At 35.6% G+C, this 17529-nt stretch overlaps 1 protein-coding gene across 6 annotated transcripts in view; it reads left to right on the top strand.

Annotated features, from left to right (window-relative positions):
• The window catches only part of LOC150086625 (uncharacterized), a 398253-nt gene that overhangs the window by 288508 nt on the left and 92216 nt on the right, over positions 1-17529 (top strand). For 5 of the 6 annotated variants that reach the window (XM_090372642.1, XM_090372643.1, XM_090372646.1 and 2 more), the window contains one exon: positions 5330-5392. The exons of the other annotated variant lie outside the window; for it this stretch is intronic. In XM_090372642.1, the coding sequence (XP_090228768.1) occupies positions 5330-5392 (63 nt within the window). The remainder of the gene's footprint in view (positions 1-5329; positions 5393-17529) is intronic. 6 annotated transcript variants of the gene reach the window in all.

The following is a 17529-nucleotide window of genomic DNA, read 5'->3' on the forward strand; positions in this document are numbered from 1 at the left end:
GCTTCCTTGCACCAAACGGGATAAAATCTATATGGATTAGCAATAATCAAATTTTAAATTCTCTTTTGATGAGAATTTAAAATTAATCAACCCTCTGATGTATGGTAAGATTTCTGGAACAAACTTTGAACATTCTCAAATGCTCATGTATTGTTATTAAAATGCGCCCATGGGAGTAAAGTGTAAAGTGTGTTTAGGGTCAAGCGGCACCAGGGGTTTCCCCCATCTCCGCGTAGTTTACATTGTGGGTGAACCAATTGACTGGAAAAGCCAGAGATTCAAAAGTGTATGGACTTTGTATATGTGTGATGCCTTGTACCGTTGTTCATCTGGTCATTTAGCTGCCAACTACTGAGGCCCGACGTTGTCCCACTTTCAAGTTCAGACATTCGTATTCTTCTGTTTCCTAAATTAACTTTGGCAGTTGTTCCAGATTTGATTTCTTCGCACCGCCGATCAGAGCATGGATCATCCTGAACTTTGATGTTGAGTTTTAGGAGCGTTAGCGACTAAGGCCATGTTGCTCCGTATATGCTCTCTGTAAATTGTGTTTGTTCTGTGGTCGATTTTATGTTTGCTGGATGAAAACCCGAGTTTCCGGGAGAAAAAACCATGCTCTGCTCGCCTGAGACCGACTAACTCAGCCACGTTGTAAAATAGTCCGTTAAGAATTCCTCACGTCATCGATGGGTCTAGAACTTGAATCTTTTCCAGCCGGTGAGAGGAGGACGGCGATTCTACTAACTGTGCTGCCCATTAGGACTCCTGGACTGATTTTAGGCCTCTTTTGAACTCTACATTTATTTAGCATTTATGGATATTTTTTTTAGCATTTCTATCCTCTTTGGTTAAAATTTTCATTACTGAACGATGCTCTATGTTCTTGGCATTTATTATTCTTCCACCTAACAACATAAAAAAAATTAAGTTTTAGGACCCTTTTTTTTTTTTTTTTTTTGTAGTTGTTGGCGCATTGGCTTCTGTGGTCATAATGCACCTCCCAAGGTTTTTGCAGTACTTCGATCCAAGCCCGAGGCGGGATTCGAACCCGCGACCTTTGGGGTGCTAGGTAGGTACTTTACCCACCCGCTAGCCCGGTCGGCTTTTGGGAACTGCATAAGACATTAAAATGAATGATTTTCTTGTTATTTTATGAGACATTAAGCTATAAAAATAACTTATAATTTATTAATAGATTTTATATACCCTGTTCTCAGAACTTTTTGACTACTTTCGTAGCTACGAGAAGAGAATCCAACTTAAAAAAAGCACCTTGTTTATAATTTACAATTAGTGCAGTGCATATGGAGGGTGCGCTGATGCGACGGACCGAGGTCTTCACACAGAAGGGAGCCCCAGAACGTTTCTTAAATAGTTATAATATAGCTATAACAAAAGAAAAGGAAACCTAAAACCACGGGCGGATTTAAACTTTTTGTGGCCCTAAGCTATAACATGTATGAGGCCTTTTTCTCTTATTAAAAAAGGATTTTTTAAGATGGAGAGCGGCCTCTTGTAATGCGAGGCCCTAAGCTGTAGCTTGGTTAGCTTATATGTAAATCCGGCCCTGCCTAAGACTTCTCGTACACCAGGGTTCTCAGTTACCATTGCATGGTCCTGTGTACAGTGAATACACATGATATCTTAAAATGTGTGATCTTCTGCTGTTTTAACTACAGCAAGAAGATCATTAGAATTAGTAGAGGAATGTGATGCAAGAAAGCAAGCTTATATAGCATCAGCAAAAAAAAAAAAAAAAAAAAAAAACCTTCCCGTTTCACCAATCCATTCACTCCAAAAGTTTGTCTAGTTCAGCCTTGAATTTATTTAAGCTGTCAAAATCCACAACGACAGATGGAAGTTTTTTCCAGCAATCAACCACCCACTTGATTGCTGGAAAATATATCATCTTTGGCTAAAGGCAAAGATGATATATTTTATTTCCAAATATATGTTAGTGTATGAACTGGAAAATATTAGCAACGGAACGTTAATATTTGCAATAAATAAATAAATAAAATAAGAATAGTAAAATAATCAAGAGATGAAATTAAATATATTTTTTGGTAAAAACATTTAATTTTTACATAAGTCTTCATTGGTTCTGATGAGTCGGATACGACATATAATTATGATCTTTGTAACTTGGAATCTACAAGAGCCATATCAATATTCTGGAAAACATTTTGTGAGGTTAAACAACCAGAACACTTTTAACTTATTTTTAAAAAGTAAACTTATTAAGCGTACTGGTGTTCGCAGCTCAATCCTAGTCCATTGCGGGGCGTAAAAAGTTAAGCCCCTCAAAATTCTCGACGGGCCCCGCTTTAAGATTCTGGTTCCTCTTTTCTGTAATTTACGTTAGTGATCCGGGTCTCTACCTATTCGATGTCAGGGCTCGGGACAGCTGATTTGCCTACTTCTCCCTCCTCGATGCCACTTTTATGTTCGGGAAAAAAATTTGAAACGTGAAATACATGTAATTTTATTTTTAGAACAGAGTCTCACTGGAAGGAAACCGTATAGCATGAACATAATTAGGCATCTATCCCATCAGGTGTGAGGAGTGCACGGTACCCAATCCTACGCTGGTATATCCAAGTTGGAGTTTTAAGTTCGGACCTAAAACATACAAGTGGGTCTTGTCCGCGGAGCATTTTTGTTTAGGTTAGAACTGCACCTGATTTTCTTATTTATAAATCAACGTAATCCTATATATACTAAGAGAATTCCAATGTTTTATTTTATTTTTCACTGTAATTTCCAATGTTTTATTTTATTTTTCACTGTAATTTCCAATGTATTTAAATATGTTCTGTATTTCTTGTATATAATGCTCAGTATTTACTGTCATTTTAAAATTTGATGTTAATCTGTTTAATATAATATTAATTTAGGTAAATGCAATAAAATATCTGTCTGCTGGATGTTTTTTTTTTTTTTTTTAATTTTTATTGAATATTTATTTGGTCTGTGTACATTTATGTTCTATCTTTCTCCATGTATATCTATTTTGGTATAATATCTTATAACTTGGATGCTACATCCAAATTTTCTGCATCCTTTGTTCTGTTTTTAATCACGAGGTTGATGGAAGCAATGGAATTGTATATTGTGTTTTGGACACCTAATGTTTTTTTGTTAACTTTATATTTATACATAATGCTTTTGTTCCTGTAATCATATCATACGTTCTGTTTTTATTTTTATTTAAAAAGGTCTCTCGAATACAAATCGCCAGCCCAGTACAGTTATTTGGTTTCGCACAGTTATTTTCACTCAATCCCATAAACTCTAAAGTCGGTCTTGATCTCATTGCAAAATTTGGAAAAGTGAACTAATTCCATTTTGTTCCATATTAGGGAGCATTCATAAATTACATACGCAAAGAGGAGGGTTTCGCTAAACAGCGGAAGCTTTTGCACGAATGTCATGTAACCGTTATTATTATTTTTTTTTTTTAAAGTGATTTTAACTGGAGTATTTCGTTATTTAATGATGAGAAGGGAAGAGGACAAATATTTTGTTATGAAGTGTTGCGGGATGTTAAAAAAATCGCATGATTTGTGGATAGTCCCTTACAGATTTTTCGCTTTTACGATTTTAAGCCAATAACAAATAGGGAACCCCCTTCCCATTAGATCCTACCTAAAATTGTGACTCGTTTTCTGATTACCTATACACAAGAGAGTCATGTTATAGTGATACGTTCTTTTTATTTTTTAAAGAGGATATCTATTGAAGTAGCATTGTAAGTAATAATGTTTATTTAATTTTTTTTTGCTGAAATTTAAAAATCAATAAAAGAAAATTTTTATTTATTATGTACTTATCAATAATATATGTACTTTATCAATAATATATGCGTTTATCAACTTATGTCATATATATCTAGTACATGTAATGTCACCTGTTTTTTTCGCACTATGAAAAAGTATAAAAGCAATATCTGTTTTCTTTTTTTTTACAATACTAATTATACTAATAGCTATTTTCCACATTTTTAATATGTAAAAGTTCAGGAAATTTAAAAAAATAATAGTTTCAATCGGTGCAAGACTTCATAGCGAAATGAAGTCATTTGCAATTAGAGTACTCAAAATTTCTTTTTTTTTTTTTTTTTTTTTTTTTTTAATTCCCGCATACTAATATCTTATTGGCGGGTGACACCGCTCTAGATATCAGTGAAATCACAAAGTCAGTACGAACCCTGAAAATATGTCTCGTTTTTTATATACAATATATATATTTTTTATTCTCACTTACTAATATATTATTGGCTGTGTATCTTCGCCTCCGCTTTGTCACATTTCCTGAGTTTTCATTGCGCTTTCTGCTAACAGTACTGTGATTTTACTACAGTTTCAGTAGTCTAATGATTGGAAATTTAAAAAGAAAAAAAAAGAAAAAAAAAAGCAATTTAAGTTTGCAACAAAGTAACATGTGTGCATTTTATTAGATAGCACAACGTATATAGTGCTGTGCTTCCTAGCCGTTGACTATACACAACCGGTATCTTGTATCAGGTAAACATTTATACATATAGGTGATTTCTGAACGTAAAAAGTGTCATGAAACGCCGACTAAAAACCAGCTCATAGTACAACAGGTGCATTTTCCTTTTCTTTTTTTTTTAGCTTTGAGGCAGTAGCTATCTTCAATATTCTCTATATATTTTTTTGCTGCAGTAATAATTTGCATGGTTAATAACAAGTATTATTAGCTATCGACTCATAATGAAACCACACGCACCTACATAGAACAGAGATGTACATAGAGCCTAAGTTGAGCCATGTACCGTAGTTCGCAGTACAGTATCTTCCAGCAAATGGTTTGATTTTATAATTGAACTGGTTAAAAGAAAGAAAAAAAAAGGGGGGGGGGTAGAAAACAGAAAGAGAGAGACGGTTTATCATTCTGCGCTCTTTTGGTAATTTAGTAGCTGGGAGCTTTATTTGCTTCAGTATTAATTTTCGCTATAGGATGTTTTTTTTTTTTTTTTTTTTTTTTCCTTTCAAAGCTTGTAAATGTATTTGTTGTTTAAAAAATGTCTCGATTTGTTCCAATTTTTTTTAAATTTATATGACTGAAATATTGGTTTATCATTGTAAAAAAAAAAAAAAAAAAAACGAAAGTGTTTTAACCGTGTTGTATATGTAGAGGTGCGAGACAATGTTTCGACATACTTGACTACAGAATAATATAATTGTATAATTAGCTTTATATGTTTCATAGTATACCAGAGATTTCTCTAATCATCAAGGCCAACAAGTGATAACAAGTAGACTTATTAAACTAACAACAAAAAATTCTGCTGTTTCCCTCCTAGCTGCCCAATCCCTGGCTGCGATGGCACGGGACATGTAACGGGAAAGTTTCAATCCCACCGCAGGTATTGCCACTAACACTTAACTAACTTTCCTCTAATCCTCACTCCCACTTGGGGTTTTAGATGTCCTTTACCATTGCATGCCTGCTCTGAACTTCTTGTATCATATGCATCCTTTGAATTGAAATATTCGTTTTGTGCACAAGTAGTTTTTTTGTTTTTTGTTTGTTTTTTTTTTTTTGTATCATTGAGGTTAAAATACACATGTGACATGTAACAGTGTTTTGCTATAAATTTATTTTTTATTTATACTACTCATTTGTATTCCTACACTTTAAAATTAAATTTCTGATGTGTTTTCTTCTAAAATTCACTGCATTGTTGAATTATGCTTTTTTTGGTATTTTTGTCATGCATTTAGAATTTCATTATAAATTAGATGATGATTAAATTTTGACTTATAATCTGCATGCATATGTATTTTATATCAGTTAGTATTTGGATCATATTTTTGCAACCAGTTGCTTAATGATTAATCTAGTTCACATGTTTGTATTATTAAATATAAATTTTATTTTGTTCAGATATTAACTGTAAATAAAAATATTACCAAAGTAAACAAAATATGTGTGCATGTATGCACATTACATTAGTTTGGTAATATTTCTATTTCATTTTATTTTAATAATTATCTTTTTTAGGGTGTTTATTTTTTATGAAATTACATATGTAAACAAAAATAACACCAAATTAAATTACTCATCACAAAATATGAAGATTAAAAATTTTAGCCATAGAAATATAATCACATTTAAAACATAACAACACAAATATAATCATATTTTATCATTTATTATATAAATTTAATAATATATATATGAAAATCTTTTTGCCAATGTGGGATTTAGATAGTCTGGGCCCTGGTGTACATTTTTAAAACCCCTAAAAATAAGATTGTTGGGGGGGGCTGCCTGGACCAACAGTTATTGCATTGGTTTTGGGGAAGACCTTAGAGCAACTGCACCTCAGTAAATCTAGCCTTGCCTTTTACTGTCATTAATGCACAAAATTAGCATATTGCGTGCTAGTTTATATATATGTACAAATTCACTTTAAACAATGAATATCAAAATACTGATTTTTACTAGATGCAGTGCTGGATTAAGATTTTGCAGTGAAAAGAGGGCAAAATTGCAATGGGGTTTTTCCTAAAATTAGGAACTAAATAAGATGATTTTATATTTTAGTACCTCTGATTAATTTGTGGGAACTGTTAGGATCCTAACTCCCTCCTTGATCCAGTACTGGTTATGCAGCATCTTATTTAGTTTGTGTTTTGGATATACACTAGTTTGTGTGTTTAAAAATATTGTGTACTATAATCATATGAGTAATTTTATGTATTTATCAGATTACATCTGAGATTAGATATTTATTCTATATCAGGGGTGGACTGGCCAGGCAGCTGAACCCAAAACCTGCCAATCTGGTCCTGTTCAGTATTCCAGTAGAAAAATTAAGATAAAACATGAGCAGAATTCAAAATTCTTTTACATATATTAAGCAGAAGATTATCATTTTAATTTTCTCAACTTGGATTTTTATATTTTTAAGTTTATCTTGTAGTAATCAGTTGGATTTAACTGTATGCCAAAAATTTTTCTGCAATCTTAAAACTTGAATATTATATATATATACTGAGAATTAAATATTTAGGCTAGTTATGGTTCTGGAGTAATGTATATGGTCACAGTTGCGTACATTGAGTTGTACCCATACACTGCCACATAAAATACTTAGTCTGTCATTAGGTGTTGTGCTTGTATATTGACTGCAATATAGACAATTATGATGAATTTGTAAACTCTTTCTTGTCATGGTTTCTGCAAAAAAGCAGAAATTTAATTAATTTATTTTATTAAAAAGATTTTTTTTCTCAGCAATTTCCTGCTATGAATATCAGTGTCTATATATATAGGGAGGTAAGTAATCTTCATCCACTGGAAACTCTTGGGAACCCATGATGCTAGGGGTATAAGAGTGGTAGATGTGTATAGAAAAAAAGGTTTGCAAGCTGTTTGATAAGCTGGATGGCCTTGCCCTTATTGGCATATCTTACAAGTTAGCAGCACTGACTTCATAAATATAACAGGCAATGCAGAAAAGTCAACTGCATTCTCAACTTTTGAAATATAGGATGCACCAAATCCAAGCTGGGGCATGTTGAGAGAGCAAACTTATATCATCCCTAGTGCCATGCTGAAATACTAATACTATCAGTATGAGACATATCAGTAATTCTAGGTGGTATATGACCCTTATTACCTAGTGCAATACTACCATTTCATTTCATGGAGGCCCAAAGTGGCCAAAATCCTGTTTGGTTTCCCAGAACAAAGCCTTAGCATCTACCCAGAGCCACTGACACAAGTAAGTTAGAGGAGCAGCAGCTTCAGGTGACACTTTTCAAACTGCATCATGGCAAAGTTTTTGACCTGCTGTAAGGGGACTTTAATATAGCAAAAAAAAAAAAAATAATAAAATAAATAAACTGTCCAATTGGGGTAAAGAGTCTCCAGTCATTATCTTCATATAAAGACAATCATACTAGAAATAAGGCAAAATCATTTTCACAAAAAATTTGAAGTTTCAAGTTTAATTGTATTATTGTCCTTTGCAAAGCCAAAAACAGTGATGTCTTAATGTTTAGCAATGCTAAATATGTTACTGAAAGAATTAGAAACATATCATGGAAGTGGTTTGGATCAGATTTTTGTTGCAGCTACAGAATTTGTGGAAGAGGTAGAAATTGCAACAATATTTGAACTGCTTTAAATTTTCAGAAGAAATATTAAATTGAAATTTTCAGTTTTATGCTGAATGTATGTATATAATTCTATAACAGGTAGGTTCTGACACTTACAAACTCACAACAAGGTATTTCATTTCCTATATAGTATTCCTGCTTTAACACTATAAGATCAGCTAGTATCATTTGATGTCTATGATAAGGGTTGTCAAGTGTTTCATTCAGTATCAAGATGGAAGTTTTTTGATATAGATGCTTTTGAATTGAGTATTGAGCTCCCAGTTGTGTACAGTTTATCATCAGAAGAACTGTCCCCTTTGGAAAATTTTAATTACATTAATAAGTGTAATTTCATTGATGTATTCCCAACATTTTTTTTTTTGTTTCTTTGAGAATTTTAGTACCCCTTCCTGTGACTGTGGTTATTAGTGAAGGATCATTTTGTAAAGCTGAAATTTATTAAGAAGTAGTGCATAATTCATCATATAATTATAGGAAAAATTAATATGTAAATCTGCCCATTGACAAACTATTGGATAATCTAAGGTCCACACCAACAGCTTATTTGCTATCAAACACATACTGTTGCACAGAGATTTCCAAAATTGAATGAAGAGCAAAAAAAAAAGGTTGACCTTGACTATGAACTAAAAAAATCATTATAGTCCTATGCCCGAAATATTAGAAATTTTTGCCTATTGAAGCAAATGATATAGTGCTATTGTAAGTTCTGTTTTCTCTGAAATTTTTATAATGTGAAGAACTTATATTTAATATTAGTTCATGAGAAAAATTGGAAATGCTCATCCAAATTACAATTTTAATTTGAGCATGGGGCAACAAGTGTTGAATATTTTTATTGCTAGGTCTTTCTTTGAGAAAATTACTTTGCAAAACTCACAAAATGGTTGTCATTGGACCACAATCGTGTTAGTCAATATTTGGTTCTTGTTTGAGTTTTTCCTACTTTGACTTCTTATCTTACTTTCCATTTACTTAATTTTATTTGATTAGGATTTCTGGCTGTATTTGTACCTCTTCTTAAGCTGAATTGTCCAGAAACCTCATTCCAGATTGCAGTTCAACATCTGGCATTGTCAGTTGCTTGTCTTGCTTTCATTTTCTCAAAGGTTTTTCAGACTTTGATGTTGTAGCTGATGCCCTCTGTGTTCTTTGGCTCATTACTAATATCTCAACATAAATTGCCTTGTAAAAAGGAAAAAAAAAAAAAAAAATTCATAAACATACTGTAGAAATGCGCTGGAGAATACCTGAATATGAACAATATACAGTCAGCTAATTCTTATAAATAAAAAGTGCTATATGCTTTTTACTCATAATAAAATGCATATTGGAACCATTGTATTGATTAATGCTGCTTAAGCAAGATCTTCTCTGAGGTACAGTGAGGCCTTCTGCATAAGCAAGATTTCTTTGAGGTCTTCTGCTTAAGCAAGATCTTCTGTGTTCATGTACTGTGAGGTACTCTTCCAGCATTGCTTGCCATGATATCACAACTTGACCTGTCACAGTGTAAATGTGACCTCACATTTACACTGTGTCAGCATGAGAGATAAGCCAAGGCCCTATAGTTGCAAAGTGTGACATTGGAGGCAAATTGCTGCTGTGGATAAACGGGTGGCTGAGGGGGAGAAGACAGAGAGTGGTAATCAATGGACACTACTTGTCGTGGACTAATGTTATTAGTGGAGTCCCTCAGGGCTCAGTGTTGGGTCCATTATTGTTTTCTGTATTCATAAATGATATTGATGATGGTATATCAAGCTTATTGTCGAAGTTTGCAGACGATACAAAGGTAGGCAGGGTTGTCAAGGACACTACTGACACTATGCTGCTGCTGCAACAGGATCTGGAAAGGTTGAGCAGATGGGCTGAGAGGTGGCAAATGAAGTTTAACATTGACAAATGTAAAGTAGTACACATGGGAAACAGCAACCCCAGAGCAACGTATCAACTCTGTGGTACTACACTGACAGTGGTAGAGAATGAAAGGGACCTGGGGGTGGTTGTGCAGGCAGATATGAAGTTCTCTGATCAGTGCAGATGGGCTGCAAGAGTAGCTCATGGTGTATTGTCAATGATATATAGGAATTTTTCTAGCAGGGATAAGGAGGTGATTATTCCCTTGTATAAGGCAATGGTCAGGCCACACCTAGAGTACTGTATACAGGTCTGGAGGCCTCATTTCAAGAAGGATGTAGAGCTGCTGGAATGAGTACAGAGAAGGGCAACAAGATTAGTGAATGGAACAAAGGGGTGCTCTTACGAAGAAAGGCTTAAGTTTTACAAATTACAGTGTCTGGAGACTAGGCACCAGTGAGGTGATCTGATAGAGGTGTATAAAGCATTGAATGGTTTGAGCATGCTCAATGCTGATGGGATTCTTCCTCTCGCTCAGAATAATCACCCGAGAGGGCATAAATTCAAATTGAAGAAAGAAAGATGTAGGATAGATGTGCGGAAATTTGCCTTTAGCCAGCGAGTGGTTGGTTGGTGGAACAGACTTCCATCCCTTGTCGTGGAAGTTGATAGCCTAAATAAGTTTAAGGCTCAGCTGGACAGGTATTTTGAACGAACAGAGGGGTGAAGTGGAAGTGGTTTTTTTTTTTTTTTTTTTTTTTTGGCTGATGCTGCATAAGCTTGCTTTCTTGCATCAAATGCCTCTACTAATGCTAATGTTAATGCTAATGAGTTGCCATATGCAAAAATATTTGAGCTTTTATGATAATGGTTATGTTATGTGTATGTGTGTGCTGAGTGCCAATGCAACTAAGGCTGTCAACTAAGGAGGTGCCAGTACATTGTACCTGTAATGCTTCTTGCTTGAGACCAATTAAATTAACTCACATTGTGAATAAAAATTCCTCATATCATTGATGCAATTTCAACTCACTCCTTTTCTACTAGATATGGAAGGATGGTGATCATAACTACCGTGTTACCTGCAAGTGCTTTTGTGGTAATAATTATTTAAGATCAACAATGTCACAGGACAGGTTAGTGGATCTAGCTGTACTGACATTTGAACATGAGATGGTATCATCACTAGATTACAATATCATTAATGATTTTGCAAATATAAAAACTGTACATAATTCTATAGACTTTAATGTTTGTAGAATTATTATTTTATTATTATTATTATTATTAGCTATATGGTGCAAGGATGCCTGAGGCTTATGCTGCACCAGCTAAAAAAAAATTCCCGAGTTATCCTGAGAGAGAGAGAGAGAGAGAGAGAGAGAGAGAAGAAGGGAATCCCCAAGAACAGAAGAATGATGATATCCAGCTCAGGACTCTGGGTGTGCCAAGCCCGTACTCGCCAGATGTGAGCCCCTTGTGTTATGTACCATGTTTTGAAGGCTTTGTAAACAAGCTAATTTGTTTTGTGATATGTAATGTTCTTAATAAAATATATTCTGTTTGTGTACTTGCTATTTAAAAAAAAATACATAACAAAAATGCTATATTTGTGCTTATTATTCATTTTCAAAAAAATTACTTGTAAACGCTTCTTACCTACTGGTTGTGCCAAGTATAAACAAGACCTTTTATTTATTTATATATTTTTTTGTTATCTGGGGTGGCATTTCATGGTCTTGCCTCCAGTGGCATATGATGGCACAGTGACCATTCCTCTACCCATCTTTCTGTCGTGCAGTATGACTCACATTGTTTAAGGTTATGTTGGGCACCATGATGGCCATCCACCAGGCTATGCAGGCCATCCACCATCATGAATAGTCAGACTAGTGAAACAACTTATATCTGAAAGAATTAAATAGTTGCCAGGTGCTAGTTTTGATCAGGACAGTCTGGTAAACAAATTAAGCAATACTGGATATGTATGTCAAGTATTTTCTAACTGAATGATAAGTTTTGTCCATTATTTTCTAACTGAATGATAAATTTTGTCCAGTATTTTCTAACTGAATGATAAGTTTTATCATTTTATACATTTATTAGTTTAATTTTAGTTACCTTCACTTTTCATTACAGTTGTTTTTTGTTGAGTTTTAATCCATTTTGCAACCATTGTTAATATTTTGGTAGAACTGTATGCATTAAATCTTTATTATTCTCATATAGTCAGAATAATAAAGGTTTATCTGTTACAGTGAAATTTCAACTTCAATGGACAGATGAACATAACTTCTGTGATGAACCTGTATGAAGTAACTTTTTTATAAGGTACTTCTCAGTTGTTTGGTTGTGAAAGATTGTTTCTCTCTTAAAAAAATTAATAAATTTTGTGCAGTGAAAATTAAATCATAAAGTTGTAGATTATTATTTTGAATTATAGGTTTATTTTAGTTCCATTGTATTTTAGATTAGTATCTCTTACTATAATCTACCTCTCTTTGAGAACTTTTTTTGTGCAAAACTTTCTTTGTGTGTATATTCAGTATTATTATGGAAAAGCCTATCTATTTTGAAGTAATTGATGCCATTGCCTGAAACCAGAAGCTGCAGATGTGGCAAACTGATAGTTGTCTAGTTTTTCTGAGATTATTTGGCAACCCTTACTGATTGTAGATTTCCATCTACGATCATCTAAGTACCACTTACTTTTTCTTACAGAATGTCCATTTTGGTTTCTTACTTCATCCACTACTCACCTTATTTTTCTTAATTACTCACTCTATGATTCATTCTGAAAGGAGGTACTTGTGCACATATCTGCTCTGGTATTCCAAGTCAGAAATTTCTGGTGCAGAATTTCCTCTTTGATTTCCTTTGACTCAAAATCTGTTTATACCATTCTGCCGAATTTAACAGAATTTCTTGTGAATCAATTGGAGAAGTGCAGCACTGAGTGGGGGAGGGTTAAAGGGACAGTTAACTAGTAGAAGATAATGAGTAGTTATAAATGGGTGATGTTCCAAATGTACTTGTTTTTTTGTGATTGGCATCTCTCAGGGTTATGTGCTAGGACCTTTGTTGTTTCTAATTTTTAGTAATGATATTGGTGGTGGTATTACAAGTTTTATGTCAAAATTTGTTGAATAGTATTAAGGTGGGCAGGATTGTTAACAACAGTGTAAACCAGGATGTGTTGCAACAACAAATTTTTTTTTTTTTTTCCAATAAATGACTAGCTCATCCTTTATTGCACCTATTAGCAAAGGCACATGATGCAAGAAAGCAAGCTTATATAACATCAGAAAAAAAAAAAAAAAACCCTTATTTCACCCATCTACTCGCTCCAAATGTTTGTCAAGTTCTGCCTTGAATCTATTTAAGCTATCAACTTCTACAACGACAGATGGAAGTTTGTTCCAACAATCAACCACCCGCTGGCTAAAGGCCAATTTCCACACATCTATCCTACAACCGTCTTTCCTCAGTTTGAATTTATGCCCTCTCAGGCAATTATTCTGAGCAAGAGAAACAATCCTATCTGCATTGAGCATACTCAAACCATTTAAGGCTTTATACACCTCAGTCAGATCACTTCGCAGGTGCCTAGTCTCCAGACACTGTAATTTGCAAAACTTAAGCCTTTCTTCATAAGAGCAACCCTTTGTTCCATTCACTAATCTTGTTGCCCTTCTCTGTACTTGTTCCAACAGCTCTACATCCTTCTTAAAATGAGGCTTCCAGACTTGTATACAATATTCAATGTGTGGCCTGACCATTGCCTTATACAAGAGGATAATCACCTCCTTATCCCTCCTAGAAAAATTCCTGTATATCATTCACAAGACACCATGAGCTACTCTTGCAGACTGTCTGCACTGCTCAGAAAACTTCATATCTGCCCGCACAATTACCCCCAGGTCCTTTTCATTCTCTACCACTATCAGTGTAGTACCACAGAGTTGATACGTTACTCTGGGATTACTGCTTCCCATATGTAGTACTTTACATTTGTTAATGTTAAACTTCATTTGCCACCTCTCAGCCCATCTGCTCAATTTTTCTAGATCCTGTTGCAGCACTGTACTGTCATTAACAACCCTGCCAATCTGCAAGCTTGGACATTAAGCCTGATATACCATTATCAATATCATTTATAAAAACAGAAAACAACAATGGACCGAACACTGAACCCCGAGGGACTCCACTAATAACATTAGTCCACGAAGAGCAGTGTCCATCGATTACCACTCTCTATCTTCACCCACTGAACCATCCCTTTATCCATAGCAGCAATTTGCCTCCAATGCCACACTGCTGCAATTTGTGCAGCAGTCTTCCATGTGCAACAGTATCAAAAGCCTTTCTAAGATCCAAGTATATAATATCAAAGTTATTCCCTGCATCATAGTATCCAATCAAATTGGTCAGGCAAGACTTCCCCTTAACAAACCCATGCTGTGTCTGAGCTATAATGGAAGTCTTGTCTAGATGATCCCACAATGCTTCTTTAACCAGTGCCTCCATTAATTTCCCTGGAACAGAAGTTAAACTAACAGGTCTGTAATTACATGTGTCTCCCTTTGATCGTCCTTTGTGGATTGGGATCACATTTACACATCTCCAGTCCATGCGTACCTCCCCTGAGGTCAGGGAAGCTCTCATAATTATGGCCAATGGATTTGCTTACTTCCTTTGCTGCCTCCTTTAATATAACTGGATAGATTCCATCCACCCCATGTGCCTTTCTTGTGTTTATCTTCAACAATTTCTCCTCCACTTTACTCTCAGTTATTACAAGATTATCTAGCTTACTGCCAGAGTTGAATACACCTCTTTATCGTTATCTCTGGCATTCCTCTCCCTGAATAACTCCGCATGTGTCAATGTTGATGCAAAATATTCATTTAGTTTGTTAGCTACCTGAGCAGGATCATCAACAGTTGAACCATCGATATCAAGTGGACCAATCAGATTCATCACCCTTTTGTTTAGAGTTTACATAAGTAAAGAACTCTTTGCTGTTTTTCTTTGTATCCTTTGCTAAAGATTTCTCGTAATCGGCCTTCGCCTGCCTAATATTTCTCGTAATCTGCCTTTGTAACTTGGTTACAGACCAGCCTTTATCTATCATAGGCTTCTGTGTCACATGTTAATTTATATGTATCCCATGCATTTTCTTTTCTGTCACATGTCTAATTAGTTCATCTGACATCCATTTAGGCCTAAATCTTGAACAATATTTCTTTGTTGGTATGAAAAGCCTAGTAGCTTCCAAGATTAATTCTTTGAATGCTTCCCATTTTAAATTTGCTGTTGGTAACATGATCAGTTGATTCCACCGTATAGAATATAAATACTGTCTCAGACCACCGTAGTCACCTTTATGAAAGCAAAAACCCTTCCCTTTACCCCTGATGGTAGTTACCTCTTTGAGTAAATCCCACTTCAGCACACTGTGATCACGGCCACCTAGTGGTTCCTTTATCTGCAGATTCTTACTGCATGAAGAATCCCTGCTGATAATCAGATCAAGAGTATTACTCCTTCTAGTTGCCTCCCGAACATGCTGCTGTAGAAAACAATCATCCAATAAATCCACAAAAGCCTTGCTAGTGTGTGAGTGATGAACCCACAAATTCCAGTCAATATCCGGGAAATTAAAATCCCCCATTATAAGACACTCTAATTTATTGGCCCACTCTATTTCTCTGCACAGTTGCTCATTATACTCATCAGATTTATTAAGCCTATAACAAACACCTCTCATTTTTCCTTTCCCAGTGCTTATGTCACACCAAACAGACTTAACTTTGCATTGTCCACCCACATCAACTGGATGCACTTCCTTAGATTTTATGTTTCTTAACTAACAGCATAATCTCTCCTCCCTTTCTGTCCTGTCTATCTTTTCTGTACACATTGTACTCCCCAAATTCTAGTGCTGCACTGCTTATGTCTGTGTGACACCATGTCTCTGATATCCCAATAATATCTGCCTTTGATGTCTTGACTAGCACTTCAAGCTCATCAAATTTATTAACTATACTTCTAGCATTGGTGTACATTCAAGTATACTTGCACCTGTTTCTACTCTTAGTTACCCTAACACAGCCCATGTATTTACTTGTTCCACTATGACTCCCAGCAGTCGTGGAAATTCCCATTGCCTTGCTTTCCAGTCTGCTGCCCAATTGCATTTCAATAGAAGTAATGCAAAAATCGCTTTTACCTCTGCCAGCGGCTATTGTTAATCTATTAGTCCGTGTATCCTCCCAAGCTAGCAGTTTTCCGATTCACCTAACTCTGCCTCGATAGCATCAGCAAATATTCTTGCACCCTTTCTATTTATGTGTATCCCATCCATGTAGAAGCAGTCTCTCCTGTTAACAAGCACAGACCAGGCTGAGAAAAATTCTACCCCTTGAGCCTTGCATAATCTCTCCAGGGCTAAATTGATCAACAAGGCTCTCATCATATACTCGCTCCTGTCGTTTGTTGTTTGTTATTTGGTTTTTAGGAGCATCAGCAACTAAGGCCATATTGCTCCAGGGATATGGCGGTGGTCATTCCATGACCTTTCCGCATCTTCCGTATTTGGTGGTCACGGGCTCGAACCCGGTCTAATCAAGAAGCGTGTGCCTCACACTGCTGCTCCTGCCCACCTGGCTACGGAGGCGCCGCTCCTGTCGTGTCTGGACAGAATTGCAGACACTTTCAAATTCAACCCTAACTTAAGGGATTTTTTTCAGCATTGTCTTGTACTTGTTAATTAATTCTGCCGGTCTCCTACTCTTAATATCATTAGTGCCAATGTGTACAACAATATCACCCTTTGTGCCCTTAAAGGATGACATCTGCCCTACAACGTCATCAACCTTTGCCCCTGGCAGACATATCCTGGTCCTGTTCCATCTATCCTTTTAGCACAATATGTTCCCCATTTCCCTCACAATAGAGTCACCTACAACAACTAGTTCCTTTGGGACCAACGCATTCTGCCTTGGGGGTTGCCGCTGTGTTGCGTGATGTTCAAGTGGAAGCTCTGGCATTGATGTGGGCAGCTGAGAGCTTGATGGGTCCTCAATTTAAATCCTTCGAGGGCATCCACTCTGTCCTTCAAGCTCTCATATAAGCCCATAACAATGTCGAGTTGGTGCCTGATTTCCTCGCACTCCTTACGTCGCGCGCGCACACAAAGACATTCCCTTGGCAATATCATGTCCCGTTCCTGATTGCTCCACAAACATCAAACAAGCAGTGCATTTCAATAGACTGTGATTCAGAGGACAACCCCTCCCCTCAGTTCTCCCCCGAGTCACAGCACTTCCACTAGTTTGAGCCTTCTGTTTTGAGTCATGATTTCTAGTCAATTTCAATAAAATTCCAGTACAAAATATAACCCTAAACCTATATTCCAATGCAATCATAACACTATACAGGGTGATTCACTACCAGTGTGACAAACTTGCAGGAGGTGTAGGGGGCACAAAGACGAATCGGAATCATA

Source organism: Mastigoproctus giganteus, chromosome 4, assembly GCF_048544385.1.
Source record: "Mastigoproctus giganteus isolate SK-2022 chromosome 4, ASM4854438v1, whole genome shotgun sequence".
Lineage (NCBI taxonomy): Eukaryota > Metazoa > Arthropoda > Arachnida > Uropygi > Thelyphonidae > Mastigoproctus > Mastigoproctus giganteus.